Source organism: Urtica dioica, chromosome 4, assembly GCF_054948205.1.
Source record: "Urtica dioica subsp. dioica isolate 48M chromosome 4, U.dioica_male_clone48M_v1_H2, whole genome shotgun sequence".
Lineage (NCBI taxonomy): Eukaryota > Viridiplantae > Streptophyta > Magnoliopsida > Rosales > Urticaceae > Urtica > Urtica dioica.
In genome coordinates, this window is record NC_142759.1 from 234,783 (window position 1) to 259,673 (window position 24,891).

The following is a 24,891-nucleotide window of genomic DNA, read 5'->3' on the forward strand; positions in this document are numbered from 1 at the left end:
GGAGAATCGACAAACACTTGGAAGCTGAAAATAAATTCCGAGAGAAATGTTGCTTTGAAGTTAAGCCAAAACATCCCGATTTCGTAAACAATGTAGAAGAAGAATGATTACTTCGTCAAATTAAAAGAGCTCACATCACATGCCTTGGTCAAGTAAAACGGTCAACGAATGAAGATTGATTATCAAGATGTGGTTTCGACGAATTTGAGAGTTTGTTTGACTTTAAATATGCTTTTATACTTTCAATTATTATTTTTTTTTTTTGTGAGTTAAATGCGCTTTCTTGTTTAATTCAGCGTAGTGTCTTTTTTATTTTTATTTTTAAGGGACCCGTAGTGTTTTTAGCAATTTCCGGTTCTTATTCACTACATGACGAGTCGAGGCTCAAAACATTTGTCTTTTTCGTTTCATGACAACTTTTGATAAGCTCGTTCGTGAAAATGCAAATATCATCATAATAAGGTATGTTTCATATTATACGATTTACTTCGAATATCCTTTCTCCTACTCCACAAAAATAAAAGCCCAGATAATAATAATAATAATAATAATGGTAAGAAATTAAGAAATAAAAGTGTCCTGAAGGAGTTGTTCTTGGAAAAATTAACGACGGAAGAGATTGTATATATTAGCGTATTCCAATAGCAAGTCAGAATCATTTAAGCACAAATAATTTATGGAATGTAAATAAGTTAAAAGTAGAGTGAGTGAGCCTGGCATTTTAACACACTAAAACTACAACTTTACACACTAAACCTCTCTCTCTCTAAGCACATATTTGGCTTTCTTTCTCTTTCGTATAACAATAATATGAGCAGTTACAGATAGGAAAGAAGAGTTGAATTTAGTGAGTCTTAGCGAGGGAGCGAATGGAGACACCGTGGAGCAGCTTGACGAAGCCCAGGAAGCTGAGCTTTCCGTCTGTGTGCCGAATCCAATCGTGAAGAACCGCATGCACCGGCACTGACGGCCCCACGCCCAGTTCCTGCATCACCATATATATATATATACAACAAACCCACGCTCATCAATTAATTTCATACCATACTAAAACGATACGATACGACCGACTAGTTTTGGATATTTACGGAAGCGAGCTCGTCGATCATGATGGGCCGGTTCCCTTCTTTCTCAAAAATCTCGTAGGCACTGCGCGCGTGCTGCTCCCACCGCTCAAGCGCCTCCAACTGATGAACGCTCACTGCCGCCGCACTAAACTCCTCAAAATCCATCCGCCGGTATTGCAAAGCATTCAACTGTCATCCAATTCACATCCCAACCCATTCATTCATTCATACGTATCAATCGACGAAATTCACAAACTCTTCAACTACTTACACTTCCTAGGACATCCAGTACGTGCGAGTCTTTCATTGCATCCGTGGCATTTTTCACCAACGCCTGGATAATTATTAAGTAAGAATCTCCTCACAAAGTAAAAATTAAAGGTGGATATGAGACCGACCGATTTTATATTCTCTAAGCCTATCGTCCCGTTTTTGTTGGGTTCCAAGAGAGCAAACTGAACCTTCATATAATGGAGCTCGTCGGCAGTCAATGTTTTCGATAGAGCCTGCCAAATAAACAAAAAAAACAACAATAAAGTCAGTGCAATGGGCTCGAAGAGAAACACTCTGATTCCCTTTCGCACCTTTAAAGCAGCTTTACGAAGAGACGACGAGCGCATGTAAAACTTCATGAGCTTGAAGAGTAGCACATCCAATGGAACTTCCACATCAGTCTGACTCTTCAGCCACGGGTGACCTAAAATTATATATTTATTTTTTAGTGCTTGGTGACAGAAGATATGCAGCCAATGTTTTTCAGAGTAAATAGTCCCTCAACTATTATACTCACATAGAGCCTGCGAAGCACTCATTCTTTTACGTGGGTCCTTAATCAACAGGCGCTTCACAAAGTCTTTAGCCTCGGCGGACATAGAAGGCCAAGGTTGTTCGTCAAAACTTGGATCGGCTTTGAGAACGGTTCGGAATATTCCAGACTCCGTTCTCGCCCAGAATGGCCTGCTTCCACACAAGAGAATATACGCAATCACGCCGATACTCCAAACATCGGCCTCTGTGCTGTAACACCGGTGAAGAACTTCGGGAGCCACATAATAAGCACTCCCAACAATGTCGTTGAGCTTTTCGTCTGTAATAACAAGAACGTTTAGCCAACCAACGACCTAACTTTCGGAGCCACTAAAGGAGCAAGTCAAACAACAGTATATACATACACACACTGAAGTACCCACAAACCTGGTTTGACAAATTCTGACAACCCGAAGTCGATGGCCTTCAATTCCGAATCCTCGTCCTTCGACGTAAATAGAAAATTCTGAAGAACAAAGTAAATTACAATTCACACCCACATGATGAGAATATAATACATAAAAGGACGCGATGCAGACGTCGTTAACTTTGTACATAAATTTTGCAGCGTTGAGAAATTCTTGATGTATCGAACTTTAACCAAGAAAGTGATAGGAAAGCCTCAATCAAGTCAAATATATACATTTTTATTTACAATTGATTGAGTAACTAAACCAACAAAATTTGGATATTTGCTAAATAGCAAACCTTTTGTAAATTTTAGGTAAATAGCCATCATGGTGATTTGGCATTGTTTGGACGTTTTTAGCATTCCATTTATATCCTTCGAGTCTTTTTGGCTTTGTTAATAAAATCTCGGGACTATTTACTTAAAATTTACCAAAGGTTGGCTATATGGCAAAACTTGAGTTTTCGTATGGCCATATATCTAGAGAGTTGAGGGCCCTTTTATTTATCCGCCCGACAATCACTTAGCCTAAACAAGGAAACATAATAATAATATAGGGACTAAAATGAAAAGGAGATCTCACTTCCGGCTTCAGATCCCGATGAACCACGCCCTGGAGATGGCAAAAGGCAACTACATTTAATATTTGTATCATCACTTTTTTGGCATCATCCTCTGTATATCTACCACCCCTGCAGATCTAGGACTTCAATAAACTAGAAAAAGGAAATAATATAAAATAAAACCCAAAAGTACCTTGATAGTATCCTATCTAAAAGCTCTCCTCCTTCACATAACCTGAAAGCGTTCAAATTTGAGATCAGTTAATTCTTTATTTCTTAATATGCCATGACGAGTACGTAATTCAAAACCATTGTTTAAGAGCTTACTCCATGACTATGTAAACATTCTCACTGTCTTCGAAGGCGTCGTAAAATATAACGAGATTCCTATTTTGCGCACTCAAAGCTCTCAATATCTTCACTTCTCTTCTCACGTCCTCGATCGCAATGGAAGACGTCATCTGCCGCCAAAATTTTCTTACAATGAATGAACGAACCAACGAACAAGAGCTTCGCAATTGATTAAATCATAGATTACACGAAATTTACCCAAAAAAGTTTCAAACTTTTCCATCGTATACTGATAAATCCTTCGACAAAACAATCAAGAACAATTCAGTAACAGAAATACAACTTTTCTATAGTCGGATCTAGCAGCATTATCCTAGGATTCCAACTCCTAACTCAGAGACCACTAACTCATCTATCGCCGTAGGAGACCTTATCACCAAATTTCTCGCAATGAACAAGAGCTTCGCAATCGACTATCCAACTTTGAAAGAACAAATAATTTTTTTTTACAGAAATCTGCCAAATAACAGTTTCAATCTTATCCATTTTAATCGAGATGAATTCAGTAACGAGCAATACAAATGGTCGCATTGAAAATTCCAATTAGTGTAAGAAAGTGAAGTGAGAGAGAGTTGATTACCTTAGCCTTGGGGATGACTTTGACCGCAACTTCCTGACCTTTGAGCTCTCCTTTCTTAAACTTAGCTCTGCAAGTATACCCAAAATGCCCTCTTCCGACCTCTTCACCCAGCTCGTACTTACTCCCAAAGCTCTTCGAGAATCCGAAGCTCTTGTCAAGCCCCACCGTCGACGACGCCGGAGCACCGCCGTCGCTCCCCTCCGCCGTCGCGCCCGCGCTCGGCTTCACCGCGCCGTGCCGCCGAGCCAACACCGCCTTCAGATGCTTCGCCGGAGACGGCGGCGGAAACGGCCGCTTGAAGAGCCTCCTCGTCGGAGTCGCCGGAGTGGCCGGGGTTTCCGTGGCCGGAGTTCTCGTCGGAGAGGAGGATTTTCGCCGGAAAAGGTAGTGAGCTGGGCTAGGGCTATAGAAAGGAAGGAATGGCGATTTCTTTCCGGATCGCAGTCCATTATCGTCCGGGATAGGGTTAGATGGCTTGGAATCGGAGGGAGAGGAGAGAGAAGAATCGCGTTGCGAGGGTTTCGAAGTGCAGAGACCCATCGAGAGATCGGAAAACCCCCAAACAGAGACGGTGAAGAAGAAGAAGAAGAGGTGTGCTTGGGTGGGGCTTTAATCTGACCCCAAATCCCGGGTCAGACCATCTCCGATCGGAGAGAGAGATTTTGAATATTTTGATTTGATGAAAGAAAGAAAGTGTGTTTGGATTCGATGAGAAAGGATTCCAATTGGTTGGAACTTGGAAGGCAACTCCAAACTCTGTTCAAACAGAAAATGATAAAAAGGCCACCGATGACGCGTTTGCTTTCCTTTTCTTTTTCAATTTTATTTTGGTATTTGTTCCGTAATACTCTATCCGCTTTTACAAGCTTTATAATATAACCCCTTGTATTCTCTATATTTCACACATCAGACCTTGGGACCGCATATGCTCTCTATTTGAATTCTTGCTTCGAGTCTCTTTTTTGAGTTTACACCATTTATGAAGCGATGTAACTCTATAATAGTTTCTCTATATTACTTTAGTTGCGTGCGAAATGTATCTCACAATTATTTTTCGTTTTACTAGCAATACTCTAATATATTTGTGTCATTTTCAGTAAGATTTAATATTATATATATACATGTATCTTTATAACTTAGTTTCGAGTTACCATATTATTATAGTAAAAAAAAATAAAATTAATACTTACTATTTATAAATTTATGTTTGGAAAAAAGTAATTATTTACAGCACAAAATACAACTTTCTTAATAGTCGTTTCATTTCCAAGTAACCCATAATTTCTTACATATTTTTTGCATAACAAAGCTAAGTTTAGTGTACGCTATTATTTTGTGAGAAAACAACATGTCGGTTAAAAGTATTTAAAATATCTAAATATAGAAAATAAAGAAATGTAGACGCTGATCAATACTAAAAAAAATACAAACAGAATAAACTTGCAAAATAAGTAAAAGCTCAAGGTCAATTTTTTTTTTCTCATTTGTTATTGGGATGACATCATTTAACTAATTACTTGAGGATTACGTTACATAAGATTTTGATACGAGCACTTGTGGGCCAGACTAAGCATGTATGGCTTGCCACGTGTTGTTGTTAATTTTTATTCATTTTGATTGACTCAAGGTTTGTGCCTTATTCTGCGCTATTTTTGGGAAGGTACACTACAGACTAGAGAGTACATCTTTATAATAAAACTGTATTTTTTTTTTATTCTCCTTAATCTTCTACATCCGTGTTTTGTTTATAAGTTCTTAACGAATTCTCTTTCTTAATCACTAAAAAAAAATGTCAAAGTATCCTGATGGTATGTTCTCTTGAATCTTTGATTTGTGCCATTGCATTGCATTACCTGTTCTGATACATAAATTAGAAAATGAATTTTTATTCTATAAAAGCTAATTTGACTTCCACCTTCTCTGCTCTTTCAATTTTTTGTTATTATTTATATAAGTACGACTATTAATTTTCAATTTAGATTAAGACAGCATTTCTTATATTATTTACACAAGTGCGGTTCCTTAAAGACAAGACAATATATATTATTTACCAAAATCCATATTACATATATATACGTATACTTGTACGGATATCTAAACGAGATATGTTCAATATAATAAATACTGAAATTCGAAAAGAGCGTATGAAATTATTACGGCTTTTTTTTAAATCTATGACCATATTTAATTTTTGTGACGTTTCAATTTTCGTTGTCTTTAAGTAAAATCTATTTATTTGGAGGGAAAAACGTGGTAGACACATATCATTCATGGTGACCTAATAAATTCCAAACCATTTATGCGGAAGTGGCGAACAATAATATTAATAATTTTTGCCACTTTGAGTTGATATTATATTAGATTCCACTAAAGGCATGGAAATATGAATTAGAAGTAGTAGTGGAAAAACTCAATGCACAAATTGGTCACTTTGTCCAAGCGCAACATATAACATTCATCATATTGCTTCACACTCACACCCATGATCATCATAATTCAGAACCCCACAAATTTGGTCCCTGTTTATTATCTACCGAAAATATGGATAACTATGTAAATTACATAATTGATAATTATTTTTGGGCAGACTTCCTCAATCAAAAACTTATTTTGACAAATTAATCAATGTTTGATTTATTTTATGAAGTAATCAGTAAACCACATTAATCAACCTGATCAGGCATAAATATCATTCATTAAAATGAAAGGTCGATAAATATAAATTATTTAACAAAAATATAATAAATTAATGGAAAACATTACAATAAATAACTCTTCCATTAATAAATTAAAAAATTTCAAAAAATATGAAAATATTACAAATCTTCACCATCAATCTGATCGAGAGCTTCACCGTGATGCTTGAAGACTACGTCATAGTCGTCTATATTTATTTAGGCTGTGTTTTATAACAAATTTAACACAAATAAATACAAATATATCGATATTAACACAAATAAATACAAATATATCGATATTAGCACAATTTTGGACAAAAAATTAAAGCAAAAATAGAGAAATATTATTGACATTAACACAAATAAACAAAAAAACACAAAACTTCTTTTCTTAGACCCAACAAACTGAGAAACAAAAAAAGAAGCAAAAATATGAGAACCCTGTTGTGTTGTCGTTATCGTCTCAATGTCATCCTCTCTAGTCATTTTCTATTCCAACACGAGATGAGTGACGCAATCCGCAACCCGGTGACAAGTATAAGCCGAGTCAACTTGTCATCCGTAGAACGCGTTCTGTCCAAAGCAGTGACTTCATATAACACGCAGGCTCGCCAAGAAATACAGAGCCTCCCTCGCTTTCGCCGCCTCCGACTCTGCCCCCGAAGCAGCTACTCCGAATGAACGAATTAACACTGAACGTCCTACCACAAATTAACACGAATTTCTCATCCTCGTCATCTGTCCCGGAGGTTGAAATCACACCTGTATCTCGACAAAGTCTAGTCCCTTTTCCCTGTGGCTCTTGGCTACGTCGTCCGCTTCACCTCTCTTTCTCATAAGATCGAACTCACGCTCCAATGGCGAATGAGAGCAACGAACCAGATACGATTCTCGTAAGCACCGATGAAGATGAAAAGTGGCGATGACTTCTTCACGTTCTTGCTCTCGATCCCAATGCTTGGCGACAAAATCTGGGTGAGCAGCCGAGCTAACATCACTGCCTTTCGATTCATGCAAAGGCCAATCATCGTCATTGGTTTGAATACAGCTTCACGTTAAAAAGCGTAACTGATTAATCTTAAGAATGTGTATTAAATGAGGCTAAATTATCTATTAAATTGAAAAATATGATTTTAATAAATAACTACCTCAATAAACTGATTGCATCTAACTAATCCCTTAAAATATGGGATTGAAACTAATTTTATACACGTTAAATAACAACAAATTGATCCAGCCAAATAATTTAAATTCAAAGAATAATGAACCGCATCCAATACAGAGTTAACAATGGCTAATAAACATTTGAATAAAAGAGCAATATTGGAAGCAAAAATTTGGCTTAATTGCCACGTTATTAAAAATGGTTATTTAAACAACAAATTTGAAACGTTGGTTATTTTGCAATTTCAACGTTTAAAGTGGTTTAGTTCGTGTAATTTTTCATTAATTTTCAAAGGAAACAAAATATTCGTGTTTGTTGCAACTACCCAATCACCTGTCTCTTTTAACGATCTAACTCAAGTTTCATTTTATTAGAGAAATAGCTCACCATACCGAATTTAATTAGATTATTTGTTCAATTAATTAATTAATTGAACATTTAATTTGATTAACTTCGGTCTGGTGGATTATTTTCTTAATAAAATGAAACTTGAACTATTTTTTAAAAGGATTGTGGATTATTCGGCTATTGGCGTAATTGCCACAACAAAGTATCTAGGAGCAGCAACCAAAAGAAATTACATCAATTTTGGTGATTTATTTTTACCATACAAATATCGAGTTATTTATTATCGACAAAAAATTGAGAGGTATTTGAAATTTCAAATTCAGTTTTTTGAAAAATCATTTTTGGTGTGTGTTTTTTAATTTTTTATTAGTGTTTGTATGCATTTTGAATTATTATGAATATATGTTAAGAATTTAATCGATGTATTTTCATTTGAAGGACTAAGTATCGTATATTAAAATAAAATGACCAAATTTTAAGTATTTTATACTTGTGAAGTCTATAATTTAAAAAAAAAAAACATAAATAAGAGTACGGAGACATCTAATTTCTAAAAGACTAAAACTCCTCAAATTCCATACTGTCGAAACCTAATAATAATTCTGCTATTTATTTATTTTATTATTTTTTTTTTATCATTTAAGGTCCTTAACTTCTATGTTCTATCCCAAGGTGGATGTTCATTTGGGATCCAAAAGAGCTTAGTAAGAATTATTAGTGTTTTTATTTTTTTGGATGACGTGAGATTCAGATAGGCCGGTGAAGAAGACGGTAATCTCTCATAATTGCACACTTACGTTCGCGGCTTCGTTTGAATTAAATAAATTATTGACTTTTGAATTCGTTAAATTAATTCACCTGCCACTTATTGTGTTGGCACCAAATTATATGTGATCGATCGGGTTATATATGGACAATCCTCTCATTTCCCTCTTTTTTAAAATAAAAAAAAAAAAAAAGTATACACGCGCATAGACAATAACGTGCCAACCAAATCTTGAGAATTTGAGAGCTCTCCGATTCAAATCTTATTTCTCTTTCTTCCAAAGTGAATAAAAATAAGGCAGGGTTGTTCAAACGGTTTTAAATGAAATATTTTAATCGAGTGGTTATAATTTGTGATTTTTTTAAATGATTGACTTAGAATACAAATAAAAATGAATGTTTCTACAAAATACAATTTGTATATAAATAATGGAATTTATGCAGTTGAAAATATATATATCATTCTAAAAATATATATTTTTTCCTATGAAAAGAGCATACATAATCAATTCAACACCTTAATTTTTTTTGGTAGATTGACAAATAAAAATTATAAATATTATACAAAACTCAAACGGGTTTGAAACAAATGTCTCTCCAAAAATTTGAATTGTCGTCTTTGCATCAAATTATATTAATTTTAACAGATAATTCAATATACAAACTACAATAAATCGAGACGTAAAGTCATAGCTCTATAAATTTGCTTATGAGTTTCGGGTCCATAATAAAAAAAAATCAAATAAATAGATATTACAATACATTTAATTTATGCATATATATGATATTAAGAGACAATTGTTTTTTTTGTAATTTTTTTATTTTACCGCTTATTATACACACCATTTTTTTTGTTAACAATCATAAAATAGTAAAAACTATATTTTGACCCAGAAAAGGGAAACAAGTTATTTTTTATGCAATCAAGATGTTGGCAGAAGAATAATGTCCTCTTTTCCTGAAGTCAAACATGAATGATTGAATAAAAAGTCAAGAAAGAGCTCTCGAGTATTATAAAATACATTATGGCATATAACTGAAAACAACAAAGTTCGAGTAACATTGAACTTGAATTTCCACATCACCCATGACGCATGCGCATGCTCATCGGTAGCTTCATATATGTTAAATATTTTTACACAATATTTTAACCTTCTTAGAGTGATCAAGTATGATAGTCATATAAATATATGACAGAAATTCACTTCTTGGTAAAATAAAATCAATAACAAGAAAATCTAAGTATTATTTAGCTGATTCTCATTAACATTCAAATATGTCTTATTTTGTATCTAAATCGTGTATCTAATATTTTTTTTTTCTCTCTCGGTATTTTTCTTATGTTGGAATTTAGAATCAATTTTTTTTTTTTTTTCAACTAACACATCGTTTTACTTATAACCATTATTCACATTTCGAGTGTTGTTTAAAACAAAAACAAATGTTAATAATGGTTACAAATAAAACTTGTGAATGATGACTACAAATAAACTGTTGTTTTGGTTAAGAAAAATATATATATAGAAACACGGTATGAAATAGTCAAATAATTACTCTTATTTATCTTATAGTTTAATTATTCAAATATTAAAAATTTAGTTCACGCCTATATTTCCATACAGTAGCGAATGTATTTTACTTTAATTTAGACTGTTTTTTCAAGTTTAAATAATTAGGCTTAAATTTTAACGCAAGATATTTAAACAGACTAGATGAGTCTAAAAAACGTGTTTTATGAACATAATTATTTATCTGAACTTTTGACAATATTGTTCATAATATTTTATGGCAAGTTGATAACAGCATTTCTAATAAGTATTGATATCTCAATAAAATCGAGCCATTAGTTGAGATAGAGTCGATGTATTTGTTTTCTGTGCGGGGGATAAAAATTAACAATGAATAAAAAATAAAAAATTGATATATTGCTTTGAAAAACTGATTTTTGTTGTGGTCAAATACAACATAGCAAGCAATGACAATACATACACTAAAAACAAACTCAATTATGTGAAAGACCTTCGCTCAATTAAGAATATAAATGCTATTTTCCCTCCGAAACGATTTTCTGATAATAATAGGATTGTTGATAGCAATCTGAGATGATCCTATCACCGAACTTTTTTCTTTCTTTCTTTCTTCTAAAATAGTTCAAAACAGTTGGTAACGTGTTACATGTGTTATGATTCTACTAACTTGACAACCGAGTTTAACCAAATGATAACATTTTTCCATGATTGGTCAACACACACAAAAAAAAAACGTTTTATTTAACTAATTAAAAAACTTGAGAAAAATTGGATATAAAATTAAAAAACCGAAGACCTTTGTGCCTTCCTTAAATGAGAAAACAGGAAATAGTTGGTTACGTTGAATTCAACAAGTACAGCGACGTGAAATCTTGGCCATCGTACTCTAATTTACATAATTAACAACTAATTTTTACACACCCAACTCGGAGTTCTTTAGCCATCATACTATAATTTTACAATATGGTAATACTTGGTAGAACCATGAACCATTTCAGGTCAAAATTCGGAACTTGATCCTCAAATTGACAAATCGTATTAGAAGCAACAACAATCTCAAGTCAAGCATTTTTCTTAATTATTTTATTTTATCATACACTGTATCCAGATCTCTTAGCATAGAATTCTATGCCGATCTAAATATGCTGAAATACAGCGCGACAATAGTGCGAAGTACGCGTTCTTCATCATGTCTCAGAGTGACAAAAGACTGGTCTGAAAAAAAAAAAAAAAAACTAACCAGAATTTGTGTCACCACCAAAACCGGATTGAAGAAAATCGGTTTGGTCGAGATGAGTGACATCACCCCAAAGGTCCATCGTCCATTTGTTGTCAGTGGAGAAGCGAAATACGCTGACAGCTGTGTTGAGCACTTTCCCGGCGGGCTTCTTGTTCGGGCAAGCCCACCTGTGAAGCGTTCTTATGAAACCTCCATGGCTGACCACAACTATCCGCTGCCCTAAGATTCACACACCGTCCGCATAATCGTTTTAAGGATATTATAATAATAATAAGAGATAGAATTTGAAAAAATACCATTCTATCAGAGTCAAGATATTGAGCTTTGATATTATGTACCTATGTGCTTTCTACCGATTCTCCTCAATGTTGACATGCCACGTTGATGAAGTTGATCTCGGCTCTCTCCGCCGCCCTGCACGGATGTATCAGTGAAAGGAATTTCAGATCATCAAAAACACTTTAATATGCAATCTTAAGATAATTTTTTTTAGGATGAATGGTCACTTTCTCGAGCACATGACGGTTGTTTGGAATTTGCACAACTATATGCATATGCTAGTATGATATCAGAATTGACGGGCGTTAATTCATCTAGGTGATACAACTTTTGTCCAGTTAATAAAGATTTGCCAAGTTGTCTTGTAGCCTGTCCCGGACATAATATTCCGATCGTAGTGTAGACATTGATTTTTTTTTTTTTTTTAATATAAATGAGCTTTGACGAAGCTGAAGGTTCAAAGCATCGAAATTGGATTGCTCACGCAACATTCTCGAGTGAAGAACTTACTGGTATTTCACAATCTTTCCTGGAAGACATAAAGGCCTCATAAGCTTCAGGAACAGCTTTTGCAGCGTCACGTAGTGTAAGACCTTGTATATCACCTAAATGCCTCTCTCGCAAATCAGGATCTTTGATCACCTTCAAATACAGTAAATAAACAGGAATGTATCTTTAGCGATGGATTATCAGTAGACATTTGAAATTTTCAAGCGAAAATCTAAATTACCACAGAACTCACACAGTTAAATTCATTATTAAACTAAATAACCAATGAATCTGATAAGAACCTTCTAAATTCACTGATGAACGCTGTAAAAATTCCAAGATAAACTCAGATATTTGAGAGACCCGGAAATCTCCAAAAGGCTAAGCCTAGAAACAAACTACCGAGTATTTCTCATCTTCTATCTATAGGCTAACACTCTTAAATCTTAATAATACTAATTTTGCCCCTAACATTTAACTAAATCTCCTAAACGTAATTTCATATTAGAACGCTGATGCTGATTACGATACCTCTAACCCGCAGCTGGCTGCAATGATCTCCGCTGTCTCGAGTGCTCTTTTCAAATCCGACGAGTAAATGAAAGAGACTTTAGGCTCCTTTGATAATCTCTCCGCCACCTTGAGAGAGAATGGATGTTATAAATCAACGATAAAAGCACAGAGCATAGCTTTAACCCAACCTTCAAATTTTGCCGAAAACTTTACTGGTTAACTTACAGAAGCAGCTTGTTTTCTCCCAGCATCATTCAACTCAACATCGAGATGACCCTGTTCAAGAAGTCTATACATGAAAACAAGAAAACTTTGACCAGAAAAAAGACTAATAAAAGTTAGTACTGATCACAAAAGTGTGAATTGATGAAAGTTACCCAAAACATACTTGTCTTCTTTTTAACTAGATGAGCTTATTGGTTGGATATCTGATCTCCAATACAATATGCGTATAGTCTATTTTAAATTTCATAAATTCAATATGGTGTGTTCTCTATCTTGTTGAGCGTGAGTGATGCACATTTTTCAGGTGTGTGTGATATGGGATTATTAACAAATGTTTCTCGATCGGGTTTTCAACACACCACATTTTATAACATGGCATTGACATTCTCAAAGTATACCAATCTACACTGTTAAAAGACAGACCGAGAAATTCAAATGGTAGAGGGATGTAGTTACATGCTATTGATCAAAGGATAAACTAGTTTTAACAACGAAATATTCTTTTCTTCTACCAAAATTTCGACATTTCCAGACATAAAAAAGAAACCTGAATTCTTCCATCAGCATTCCACTCCGTTTCTCCATGACGAATTATCACAATTTCAGCGCAGATCGAACCGTTGCAGCTGAGAATTATCAATGACATTCTGATCAAAAGCGTTCGAAAAATGATATATAGGAAAGAGGCTATACAAATAGAATCGTAACCGTTCTCATGCTCATTTACTGTACTTTAGGACATCGTCAAATGCAATTAAAGGAAAAGAAGATCATAAGATTTACAATTCGGAAATGGAGATAACCACAAAGAAGCTCGAATTTCCTAATTGAGAAAAAAGTAAAGTAGACGAAAATGGAAAGCGGAAGATGAGACCTGGAATCGGAGTCAGCCATGGCGAACTCGGTGTGAGAGAGCGGATGAGTCGAGCGAATCGGAGTGAAGGTGAGTGTGGGCGTTACGTTACGAGCTCTCGGAGACGAATGGCGCGAGTCGTGATCAGTCAATATTAGACCAACTTTCGTTTAGGCCTTTGAGATTGATTTAGGCCCAACTTCTGAAAAACTTCTCTCACAGACCTTCCTCGCCGCCTTCTCAAACTTCGCCCACGTCGGATCTCGAGATCGCCGCCTGCTTTGGCCACGTCACCCACGAAACTTCATCTTCAGTCGTTTCTCGTTGCCCGGTCGTTTCTTATTTTCCTGTCGTTTTTTAATCTTCTGTCGTTTCTCGTTTTCTTGTCGTTTTTTAATCTTCTGTCGTTTCCCGTTTTCCTGTCGTTTTTTAATCTTCTGTCGTTTCCCGTTTTCCTGTCGTTTTTAATCTTCTGTCGTTTCTCGTTCTCCTGTCGTTTTTTAATCTTCTGTCGTTTCTCGTTCTCCTGTCGTTTTTTAATCTTCTGTCGTTTCTCGTTTTCCTGTCGTTTTTTAATCTTCTGTCGTTTCTCGTTTTCATGTCGTTTTTTAATCTTCTGTCGTTTTTGTTTTCCTGTCGTTTTTTTCCATTTTATTATCGCGGAGTAGAGGATCATTACCGCTCATTATATAGAATAAATAATTGTAGGTGATCCCATACTGTGTTCTTGCTGGTAGAATAGAATATAATAAAGGTCCGCTGCACATGGGAATCCAACCCAAGCGTGGTATAGAATATTGAACTTTGAAATATACATATATTATATGAAATACAAACGCTTCTTCTCTCTAGTCAACTAAAGAACCAGTGTGTGAGAGAGAGAGAGAGAGAGAGAGAGAGAGAGAGTGAGTGATGGCAAAGAATGGAAGTGAAAAGGGAAAGATGTTCACAGTTCTGAGCATCGACGGTGGTGGCATCAAAGGCATCATTCCAGCCGTGCTTTTGGCCTTTCTCGAATCCAAGCTCCAGGTATGTAATTATTTACAAAATGGTCCTACATTTCACATTATTTACGATCTGATATATATAGGAATTGGACGGGCCGAGAGCGAGGATAGCAGATTACTTTGACATAATAGCGGGAACGAGCACCGGAGGATTGGTGGCGACGATGATCACCGCTCCGGACAACCACAACCGTCCGATGTACGCTGCCAAAGACATCACCAACTTCTACTTGGAACACTCTCCCAAGATCTTCCCACAAAAAAAGTAATTTCATTAGCCCCCCTTTTTTTTATTGTCTATTTCATACCCATTCAAAACTATTTCATTTTCATATTAGCCGGCATGTGCTTTTTAATGTTTAAATAAACGACCATAAGTTTGAAATTAATATTTTCAGTTTTTTTTAGCAATAAACAAATTAGATCACAATTCACAACGACCTTGCTGTTTCTCAAATTTTATTGTTATGAATAAAATTGTAGAGGAAATAATTTGATGACATCGATGGCGAATATTTGGGGGACGTTTAATGGGCCAAAGTATGATGGGAAATACCTACGATCCATGACCCAAGGCTTCCTCGGAGATCTCACTCTCAAAGACACTCTCACTAATGTCCTCATTCCCGCTTTTGACGTCAAGCTTCTCCAACCTGTCATCTTCTCCACCAACGATGTATATTCTTTTTCTTTTCCCTTACAATTATTGAAATTGGATCGATGTTTAGCTACTCTTTTGCATAAATAAAATAGGCATTCGAGAATGAGCTGAAAAACGCGAGGTTGTCGGATATATGCATTGCCACGTCAGCGGCTCCGACGTTTTTGCCGGCGCACTTCTTCACGAGCAGTGACAGTCAAGGCAACACTCGCACCTTCGACCTCATCGATGGCGGCGTCGCAGCTAACAATCCCGTAACCATATACTTGATCATTTATATTTCTTGTTGAAAATAAAAAAAACATGTTGAGGAGTTGACACGAATCCATTTTTTTGGTTGCGAGGGAAGACAATGTTGGCCATAAGCCACATATCAAGAGGAATAGCGATGAAAGACTCGTATTTTTCGGATGTGAAGCCGGTGGACGGGAAAAACACGTTAGTGCTGTCGCTGGGGACGGGGTCTCCGAAACAAGAAGCCAAATACGACGCAGCCAAAGCCTCCAAATGGGGGATCTTCAGTTGGATGTTTGACAATGGAAGAACTCCTTTGGTTGACATTTTCGCCGATGCAAGCTCCGACGTCGTTGACTTTCACGTCTCCACTCTCTTTCACTCACTCCATAGCAAAAGGAATTACCTCCGGGTTCAGGTACGACCATTATACTCCATAGCAAAAATTTCATTTAAAATTTGATTACTCAAAATTATTTGGTGGCATATGACATAGTTATATTGGAATGCTGACTAGGATGACACACTGAACGGAAATGAGGCATCTGTTGACGTGGCGACGCCGGAAAATATGCGAAAGATTGTGGAGATTGGAATGAAGTTGTTGGAGAAGCCGGTTTCGAGGGTAAATTTGGAAACAGGACGTTACGAGAAAATTGAAGGAGAAGGACTTAATTCGGAAGCTTTAGCTAGATTTGCCAAGCTCCTTTCAGAGGAAAGGAAGCTAAGAAACTCGAATTCCTAGTTCAGACATTCTGATCTTCGACCGTTCAACTTATGTAATCAAGATATGATTGAACTATCATAAGATGTGTAAATGGGCGGAGGAATTTTTTTTTTTTTTTTAGTTGTGTTCAACTTTTGGTTTTTAGAATTATTGTGTTTGAATTATTATTTATCGGTTTGATTAAAATGACATAATTATATTATACCTTAAAATAGATAAAAGTGTACTCGATACTTTAAAATAGATGAAAGTGTCACATATACTCATTCATTCTGCTGACTTTGTTTTACAATTCTGAATGTATAAACCTCTCTCATTCAAAATAGAGGAGATTTGGTCGATTTTAGATATTTAAAAACTTTACCCTAATTTTAGTTTTAGTCTGCTTGGAAGGTTTGGCTAATATGGTTTGAGTTTCTACATATATGATAGAAGTCATACAGTAAATATCAACATCAAATGCCTAAACCGACGAGATACCATATCAATATTATCATTATAAACGACTGTTTACAATGTATACCATCAATATACCCATCTTAGGCAATTTTTTCTACTTTGAATATGAAATATTTATTGAATTTTTATGTTATTTTAAAATTCAACGATCATGAGTAGGGTTTGCAATGTTGACTAGGATGCACACTGAGCGGAAAATATGACGTGGCATCTGTTGACGTGGCGACGCTGGAAAATAAGCAAAAGATTGTGGAGATTGGAATAATTATGTGTAATTATTTGTCTAAATATGACGGCTTATTTTTCAGTTTGTCGTAAGTGATTAATTCTCATGGGCTGCCAGTATGGACATCATTTTTCTAATTCTTGTTACGTATGGCCGCTTGATTTTCAACATGTCATGATTTTAAATCACTGTGTATCGAAAGCCTTATTTGAATCCTAAAATCAGAAAGCAAAAGTTTATGAATAGGGAAATGGCTATGTTATGTAGGACCTAAATCGGTAAATATATACTTATATTCTAATGAATAAGTTTGACTCAAATCAACCATGGCGTCTCGCATTTATATTAAACATATATAATTAATCTGTTACCCAAAATAAGATTAGACCATGCTTCATCGGAGGAATATATATGTTAGAAATAATATGAGTTTTTTCGTTTGACTTCACTGACCATACTAATTTGTTTTCAACGAACAAATTGGTCAGTCATTACACTATATATATAATTATAACTTGTGTTTAATAGATCGCCATCGCTCTTTTCTCCTATCAAATTATCTCTTTCGTTCTACAAAAAATTGCATTATTAGAATAGAACCCCTCCAGAAAACAAAAAGGAACGACCACTATATATATATCTTATCATTAAGTTCATTAATTATATATTCTCAGTAAGAATTCATGGACAGCCATTTATCTATAGCAGGAAAGTCAAAGACGTTGACCGTGTTGAGCATCGACGGAGGTGGTATTAGAGGCATAATTCCGGGAACTATTTTGGCATATTTGGAAGCCAAACTCCAGGTATTATTTTCACGTCACCCACATATATATGTACATATATGAACATATGATAATAATAATAATAAAATTTGTACTGTATAATAAGTTAGTTATTAATAATTTTCAGGAGTTGGATGGAGAGGAAGCGAGAATCGCGGACTACTTCGACGTGATTGGTGGGACGAGCACCGGAGGATTAGTCACCACAATGCTCGCCGCTCCAAACCCTCAAAATCACGGCCGCCCATTATTCGCCGCCAAAGACATCAACACTTTTTACTTGCAAGAGACGCCTAGGATATTTCCTCAGGAAAGGTAATTAATTAATGTTGATTATTAAAATTTGAAGAATTGAATTTTTTTTTTTTTTTTTACATGTAGTACAATGATACATGCACATTTGTGATGTAGTAAAATTATGAAATAGGATTCAAACTTGCATAAATCTAAAGAGTAATATATTGGTAGAAATTTGCATGATTTTAAAGCTGGGATATTATAAAATTTGTAGAAATTCAGAACGATAGAGTATGATTTTTGCCATGTTTTATTTTTTAATTTATCCAAAATTTTAATTTGTGACCGTAGCTAAGGGGAATTATTTAAATTTCAGGGGGTTTTTAAGTTTGATAACAAGTTGTCTGGGCGCGATGTTGGGGCCGAAGTACGATGGTAAGTACCTTCGGGTGCTTCTTAACAATCTTCTGGGAGACCTCACTCTCCAACAGACCGTTACAAATGTAGTCATTCCCGCCTTTGATATCAAACTACTTCAACCTGTAATTTTTTCCAACAACGACGTGAGTACAAAGGAAGCATATCATATTTATTTTATTTTTTAAGTTGAGCTAATAAAACTAATATTATTTATTTATTTATTTATTTTTGTGCAGGCAAGAGATAACAATTTAAGAAATGCTCGGCTAGCAGATATTTGCATCGGCACATCTGCGGCTCCAACTTTTCTTCCAGCTCACACATTTTCGACAGACAACGGTGAGGGCAGGACACGTACTTTTGATCTCATCGATGGTGGGGTCGCTGCAAACAATCCGGTATGTGTCTACACTTAAAATTCCACTAATTACCTTAATTAACTACCTACTAATTCAGCCAAAACCTTTTGTCAACTTCATATATCTCTACAGGCTAAACTAATTTTACATGTGTTTTTCTCAAATGTCAAAGGATTTTATATTTTGGAATTTATAAATATTAGGTAAACTTTTTAGGGAAAACGGAAAAGTAATATTTAAGTCTAATAGTTGCAGTTTAAAGAGTCCAGACTTTTGTGTCTAAATTTGGTCAGTTATCTATATTTGATAAAATATAGACAATTTGCAAGTTTCAAATGGCTAGCTAACTATATTAGCTACCCCACAATGACTTAGCCTATGCGCAAGATCTTCTTCATGTCTAGATGAGTATTACAAGAGGGAAATGTTAAATGTCTTTTATGTTGAAATTTGAAGGTTATTTGTTATAAATATTTGTGCTAAAGTACAATGTAATTGATGACATAATTGTGTAATGTACGATTTAATTTGTGTTTTTTTTTTAAATAACTATATATATATATATTACATATACAATATTAAGAACTGACCTATTGCTTATGCGGATCGTAGACAATGCTTGCGATAAGTCATATCTTGAGAGAGACGAGGAAAAAGAAGAAGAATGAGGAAGATGAAGAAGCGATGGACGGGAAAAGGATGGTGGTGTTGTCATTGGGGACCGGCACGCCAAAGCTCGAGCATAAATACACGGCAAGCATGGCGTCAAAGTGGGGTTTGCACAATTGGGTTTTCAACAATGGAAGTACTCCTCTAGTTGACATTTTTTGCGACGCTAGCGCTGACGTCGTTGATTTTCTCGTGTCCACTATCTTCCAATCAAGTAACCACAAAAGAAACTACCTCCAAATCCAAGTAAGTGTGATTTTCTTGAGACAACGAATCGATATTATTTTTTTGGAACGTGGGTACTTATTTGTTGAATTTATTGGTTAGGATGACAATTTGATTGGAAATGAGTCGTCGGTCGATTTTGCGACTAAGGAAAATCTGCAAAGGCTTGCGGAGATTGGGACTCAACTGTTGGAGAAACCCGTTTCGAGAGTGAATTTGGAAACGGGAAGGTACGAGGAAATCAAAGATGAGGGGACTAATGCTCAAGCGCTAACGCGACTTGCCAAACTTCTTTCGGAAGAGAGGAAATTTCGTTTAACTCTACGTCAAAAGTGAAAATTTATTTTGTTCACCTTCTAATTTTTTTATTGTCTTTGTTTGTTCTAGTGATAATTTTAGAAATCTTGAAATCATGTCAATTAGTTTACTGTTTGCTTTATTATTTTATTCTTATACGGTGCGCTGATCACTGTAATGATTCTTTTATCCTTTTAATGATTGTTTTGAATTTCCTTTACATTCATCGTAGTTGTTTGTCAAGGTACTTCAAGTGACCAATCTACTATAAAATGTGAAACTGTAACTATTTTGCTAAAAATTTGTCTAAAACAATATTTCTCACCTTTTTCTCACTAATAATTACTAACTTATTTTTTGGAAAAAAAAAGATTTTCTCAAGGGAATATACGAACATGATCATCACGTTAACTTGAACCTAACAAGACATTACAAGAAACATGTTGCAAAGCATCAACCAACAATGGTCTTTATTTAAGCACAATATTAATTCTTAGAATATATTGGCTTCGAATTCGCCATTAATTTACTACTCTACAGTTCTTCCTAATCTCTCCATTCTGCCCGGTAAGCACACCCAAACTCGCCATTTTAACCATCGAAGCTGAGAAGTCCTTGAAAAACAGATAAGGGTAGGCAGTGTAATTTGTCACCAACGAGGCGGCTACGACGTCTCCCATTAGAGCTTGATCGGATTGGAGAAGCCCGGATTTATTGACAAGGCTTTTGAAGAAGCCGTTATCGAACCTCTTTGAAGAAACCGAGTCCAATGCCACCAAGTTTGTGTCCGAATTGTCCAAGTCGGGGCACACGTTTTGCAAGTTCATCCGAAGAGACGAGTCTAGCGCTGGATCGGGATTTCCCGACCCGTCAAAGTTGAACAACCTGCGCTTGAACGTGGAACATTGAGCGAATCCAATTGTATGAGCACCTAAATAAAGAAAACAAGATAACATTTAGAAACTAGGTACATTAAAAGTACTTTATGAATTTCCTAAAATATAATGTGATGTTCCTTTGTCTTTCTTCACTATTATGTATGTACCACCAAATTTTTCTAAATATAAATATATATATATATATATATGTATATATATATATATATATAATACTCACCAAACATATGTATATATTTTGTGGAATTCACCTATGGCTAGTGCAAATTAAAAAAAATATTTTCCAGAAAATGTTAGTTAATATTGGAAACACTATAATTGAAATTGATTTAGGACAAATAATATATTTGTTTAATTCCTAAATATTAACTCTCAGTGACTAGTTTAGTTAAGACTATCTTTTTCATGCGAGATCTGCTCTTGTGCGAGAGCATGACTTCAGTATTTATAAAAAAAAAAAAAAAATGTGTTCAATAGTTTCTCTTCATTGTAATATACATTTAAATATTCAATGCAAATATTTGTATATTGTTAATAATTTTCGGATCATGTAATATATATATATACATATTAGGCAACATGAAGGAAGAAAACCTGAGAGGACAACTAGGTCCTTTAAGGTAAGGCCTTTGGAAGTAAATTTAGAGGTAATGTTTTGCAATGACTCAAATGGAGATGGCAATTGCTTCAGAACTCCTTCGTCATCGCTCGTACTTGTTCCGTCTCTACGGCCCATTTCTAGATACCAATACGGCCCTCCTACCTGACATCCCATGCATTCACCGGAAAAACAAATCATTCTTCAATTATGAATTATTTAACTAACAACACAATTATCACCACAACAATTACACACACACATATATATAGCTAATACGTTCAGAATATGCAAAAACTTTATAGGATGACATTTTTACGCTTTGTTCTACCGACTCAACCCCAACTCATCTTAATTAATTTTAGTTGAGCTAGAGTTGAATTATTGGTTTTTTTGTTTTCATATATCCCTTAGACTTTATACGCGTTTTAGAGCTTGTTTATATGATTGATTATACGTGTTACATTAACTAGAGAACCACTATTTCAAGTACAAAATTATACATATGGGAAAACTAACTCTATAATTTAAAAGAAAATATGAAACTTTGTGAATAAATTTAGATACAATAATAAAATTACTCACAAGATAAACAGCTTCTCTTGATGCAAGAGTAAGAATGTCCGTACAAGAGACAACGGAGGGACAAGCCTTTTCCACGGAGGCTTTGATATCGTCAATGACCTCGTAACCTCTCACCGAGTTCTTATTGGGCAGCGCATTTTTCTCTCCTCTCATCGAGCTTGTTTCGTCAAGCAACAAAGACCCTTCACAACCCTGCAAAAAATATAATGCACGAGTTAGGGTTCATAATAGCGAATGAGAGCAAATGAGATATTAATTAAAGATTAAAAAAGAAAAGGTTTTCCCTACGTTGACAAAGCAATCATGAAAGTGAAGCCTCAAAAGCGAAGCAGCCATTCTTGTGTCGTTCAAGATGGCCAATCGAACGTTGTAGCGAACGATTTTTGTGAGATTCGGACAAGTTTGGTCATAGTACTTGTAGTCTAGTTGAGGGGACACAATAAGGCTTAGGAATAGTAGACAAAAAGTGGCAACAAACAAAGATTGAAATGGTTTCATTATTGCTAAAGAAGATTGTTTGTGGTATCGATTCTCTTTGAGAAAATAGTGAAGTGAGTACGTACATAATTTATAGACGCAGTGATATCGTGTTTTCTTGGGGATACATTTCATTCATGCATGTCATTTTCAATTATTACGTACGCCTAATGACAATGTTAGTTTGGTATATATCCAATAGTGCATGCTTTTTATTTTATTTTGTTTTAATACAATTTTGGCACAATTAATCTTTAATGTAGATGCACTGACGACGATCAGCTAAATTGTTAAAATAATTGGCTGACATAGCAAAATAATATAGAAAACACTAAACGTGTTAACTTTCAAATAATTATTTGATTAGAAGATCAGAGACATATGGCCAAAGATTCAATAAATTATATTTTACTGATATTATTATGATAGAAAATGATCTTCACTATGATATATATAACCACAAACTATCTCATTTATTTTTCTAGAATATAATTATTATTTTTCTAAGTAAATTGTTTTTACTTTTTTAATTTGGATGTATATATATATAGTCACTTGAAACTTATTGATGAATAAAATAGTTAGCACTTATAGTGATCGAAAGTTAACAATTAGCCATAACAATTGTCTACTGATATACCCATTAACTTCCTCACAACTCAAATTCTAAAAAATTGATAACTGGTGATCAACTTGAGGCTATACAGAACCTTACGTATATATTTTTGTATGATTAGCGGCTGAGAAATCTGGAGGCATAAGATAATTTATTCTTTCATGTTCTTGTGGAAGGTACGTTGGAGCGCATGATTATGTCATTTATGGAATAGTTTATGAAGTATAGTGGAATATATGTGTTCAAATAGTGGGAGCTGTTGAGGATAATCTATCACGTGGTTGAATATTCATGTAGTGAAAATATTGGCTATCCTACACTTTTATTCATAAAATTAAATGAAAAATTATGGAAAGTGGGATTAGATGGCTAACTTGGGGGTGGGAATTGACTTAAACGACTTTGCTTTGCTTTAATTCCATTCAAATGTCCTTGACATTTAACTGAGTCTAGACATATATGTTTTTCCAACCCCACTAAAGGTTTTACATATATGAGATAAGAATAAAGTTTTCGCAAAACAAACACCTACCTCACATCGATAACTTTAAATTTTGTACACACTTTCTGATGAAAGTTTTTCATATGATATCGGTTAAAAAATGGTTGTCTGATCAATTGATAAAATTGTCAACAAAAATTTATTATTTGTAAATTTCGTATCGTTTTAAGATTACTCTAGTTATCAATATTTCGTATTTATTGTAAAATAGCTATGAACGAATTTAGGGATTTGAGAATTCAGGGGTGAATGTCTAAAAAATTGTGTTGTGTTTTTGTGCTTGGACTTAACGGAGCATGTGCCAACGCTGCTGCTCATTATAAACATACAGCGTTTTTGTCGTCGAAAAAAAAAAGAATTTTTGGTGTAAATAGTCCTCAACCTGTTATGATAGTGATGTTTTGGCACTAAACTTTTTTTGAAACATTTTGGTCTTCAACTTATTGATTTTGTAGCATTTTGATCTTTTTTGAAAGAAAAAAAAGTTATAATCATTTTTTAAAATTCAACACCAAATTAACATAAAACATATTTACAAACTAAAATAACTTGTTTATAATTTTAAGAAGTTAAAAAGTAACATATATAATGCTATAAAAATATAATTTTGTATAATTTTTTTAGTGCTTTTAAGATTGAAATATGATTAACAAATTTATTATGTAAAATTAACAATTTAATTTAGTATATAAACATGTTTTAAGTTTATAAGGTATATAATTTCATAAAATAAAATATATATTTTTTGAAATAGGATCAAAATGCTACAAAATTAATAGGTTAGGGACCAAAATGTTTCAAAAAAGAGTTTAAGAGCTAAAATGCCACATCATAAAAGGTTAGAGACTACTTGAGCCAAAAATTAAAAAAAAATGAGTAAGTGTATCAAAATGAAAATATTAGGTAATGTCGTTATCATCTCATTTTTTTTAAATAGAATCTCATTTGTAAACCTTATTTTCAGGGTAAAATTGTCTTATTATGGGATTTCATAGAGTATGTGCTAACAAAATTATTCGGAGATCAATGAGCTGCAAATAACACTACTAC

General features: G+C 34.4%; 5 protein-coding genes across 7 annotated transcripts; 2 read left to right on the plus strand and 3 right to left on the minus strand.

The window, feature by feature from the left end:
* Positions 1–603: 603 nt before the first annotated feature.
* CRK (CDPK-related kinase) lies at positions 604–4,590 on the minus strand. Its single transcript, XM_089611305.1, has 11 exons — positions 3,778–4,590; positions 3,174–3,307; positions 3,040–3,081; positions 2,867–2,975; positions 2,262–2,340; positions 1,858–2,154; positions 1,652–1,764; positions 1,466–1,573; positions 1,339–1,401; positions 1,089–1,256; positions 604–985 (listed from the first exon to the last, which is right to left on the minus strand). The coding sequence occupies exons 1-11, from the start codon at positions 4,315–4,317 to the stop codon at positions 845–847; spliced, it is 1,794 nt and encodes a 597-aa protein (XP_089467431.1). The 5' UTR covers positions 4,318–4,590; the 3' UTR covers positions 604–844.
* A 6,733-nt stretch (positions 4,591–11,323) lies between these two features.
* On the minus strand, positions 11,324–14,087 carry LOC149398912 (Phosphoglycerate mutase family protein). Of its 3 annotated transcripts, none has more exons than XM_089610715.1 (7): positions 13,883–14,087; positions 13,556–13,655; positions 13,009–13,059; positions 12,802–12,909; positions 12,292–12,423; positions 11,841–11,916; positions 11,324–11,716 (listed from the first exon to the last, which is right to left on the minus strand). In XM_089610715.1, the coding sequence occupies exons 1-7, from the start codon at positions 13,900–13,902 to the stop codon at positions 11,595–11,597; spliced, it is 609 nt and encodes a 202-aa protein (XP_089466841.1). In that variant the 5' UTR covers positions 13,903–14,087; the 3' UTR covers positions 11,324–11,594. The 3 variants fall into 3 exon arrangements, with proteins under 3 accessions (XP_089466841.1, XP_089466839.1, XP_089466840.1); XM_089610713.1 differs by having other exon boundaries at positions 11,324–11,721; positions 13,883–14,086; XM_089610714.1 differs by having other exon boundaries at positions 11,324–11,721; positions 13,556–13,634; positions 13,883–14,084.
* A 498-nt stretch (positions 14,088–14,585) lies between these two features.
* LOC149398913 (patatin-like protein 3) lies at positions 14,586–16,675 on the plus strand. The gene is made up of 6 exons (XM_089613508.1): positions 14,586–14,890; positions 14,952–15,133; positions 15,352–15,544; positions 15,622–15,783; positions 15,879–16,181; positions 16,281–16,675. The coding sequence occupies exons 1-6, from the start codon at positions 14,774–14,776 to the stop codon at positions 16,506–16,508; spliced, it is 1,185 nt and encodes a 394-aa protein (XP_089469634.1). The 5' UTR covers positions 14,586–14,773; the 3' UTR covers positions 16,509–16,675.
* A 1,033-nt stretch (positions 16,676–17,708) lies between these two features.
* Positions 17,709–20,206, plus strand: LOC149398914 (patatin-like protein 3). Its single transcript, XM_089611958.1, has 6 exons — positions 17,709–17,981; positions 18,088–18,275; positions 18,574–18,760; positions 18,854–19,015; positions 19,589–19,891; positions 19,973–20,206. The coding sequence occupies exons 1-6, from the start codon at positions 17,859–17,861 to the stop codon at positions 20,204–20,206; spliced, it is 1,197 nt and encodes a 398-aa protein (XP_089468084.1). The 5' UTR covers positions 17,709–17,858.
* Positions 20,207–20,620: 414 nt separating this feature from the next.
* Positions 20,621–22,741, minus strand: LOC149398915 (peroxidase 10-like). The gene is made up of 4 exons (XM_089612397.1): positions 22,535–22,741; positions 22,247–22,438; positions 21,658–21,826; positions 20,621–21,098 (listed from the first exon to the last, which is right to left on the minus strand). Exons 1-4 carry the CDS (start codon positions 22,580–22,582, stop codon positions 20,689–20,691), a joined length of 819 nt encoding a protein of 272 aa, XP_089468523.1. The 5' UTR covers positions 22,583–22,741; the 3' UTR covers positions 20,621–20,688.
* Positions 22,742–24,891: the final 2,150 nt, after the last annotated feature.

Bases quoted from the DNA above. Each gene is read 5' to 3' on its own strand.
- CRK (XM_089611305.1), bottom strand. From the start codon at position 4,317: ATGGGTCTCTGCACTTCGAAACCCTCGCAACGCGATTCTTCTCTCTCC. The intron at 3,082-3,173 runs GTAAGCTCTTAA...GAACGCTTTCAG, and splicing joins AATGTTTACATAGTCATGGA to GTTATGTGAAGGAGGAGAGC. The intron at 2,976-3,039 runs GTACTTTTGGGT...CTAGATCTGCAG, and splicing joins TTAGATAGGATACTATCAAG to GGGTGGTAGATATACAGAGG.
- LOC149398912 (XM_089610713.1), bottom strand. From the start codon at position 13,902: ATGGCTGACTCCGATTCCAG. The intron at 12,424-12,801 runs GTATCGTAATCA...CTGTATTTGAAG, and splicing joins CAGCCAGCTGCGGGTTAGAG to GTGATCAAAGATCCTGATTT. The intron at 11,917-12,291 runs GTAAGTTCTTCA...ACATCCGTGCAG, and splicing joins GGAAAGATTGTGAAATACCA to GGCGGCGGAGAGAGCCGAGA.
- LOC149398913 (XM_089613508.1), top strand. From the start codon at position 14,774: ATGGCAAAGAATGGAAGTGAAAAGGGAAAGATGTTCACAGTTCTGAGC. The intron at 14,891-14,951 runs GTATGTAATTAT...TGATATATATAG, and splicing joins TTCTCGAATCCAAGCTCCAG to GAATTGGACGGGCCGAGAGC. The intron at 15,784-15,878 runs GTAACCATATAC...TTGCGAGGGAAG, and splicing joins GCGTCGCAGCTAACAATCCC to ACAATGTTGGCCATAAGCCA.
- LOC149398914 (XM_089611958.1), top strand. From the start codon at position 17,859: ATGGACAGCCATTTATCTATAGCAGGAAAGTCAAAGACGTTGACCGTG. The intron at 17,982-18,087 runs GTATTATTTTCA...AATAATTTTCAG, and splicing joins ATTTGGAAGCCAAACTCCAG to GAGTTGGATGGAGAGGAAGC. The intron at 18,276-18,573 runs GTAATTAATTAA...TTTAAATTTCAG, and splicing joins AGGATATTTCCTCAGGAAAG to GGGGTTTTTAAGTTTGATAA.
- LOC149398915 (XM_089612397.1), bottom strand. From the start codon at position 22,582: ATGGCTGCTTCGCTTTTGAGGCTTCACTTTCATGATTGCTTTGTCAAC. The intron at 22,439-22,534 runs GTAGGGAAAACC...TATTTTTTGCAG, and splicing joins TTCATGATTGCTTTGTCAAC to GGTTGTGAAGGGTCTTTGTT. The intron at 21,827-22,246 runs GTGAGTAATTTT...ATGGGATGTCAG, and splicing joins CAAGAGAAGCTGTTTATCTT to GTAGGAGGGCCGTATTGGTA.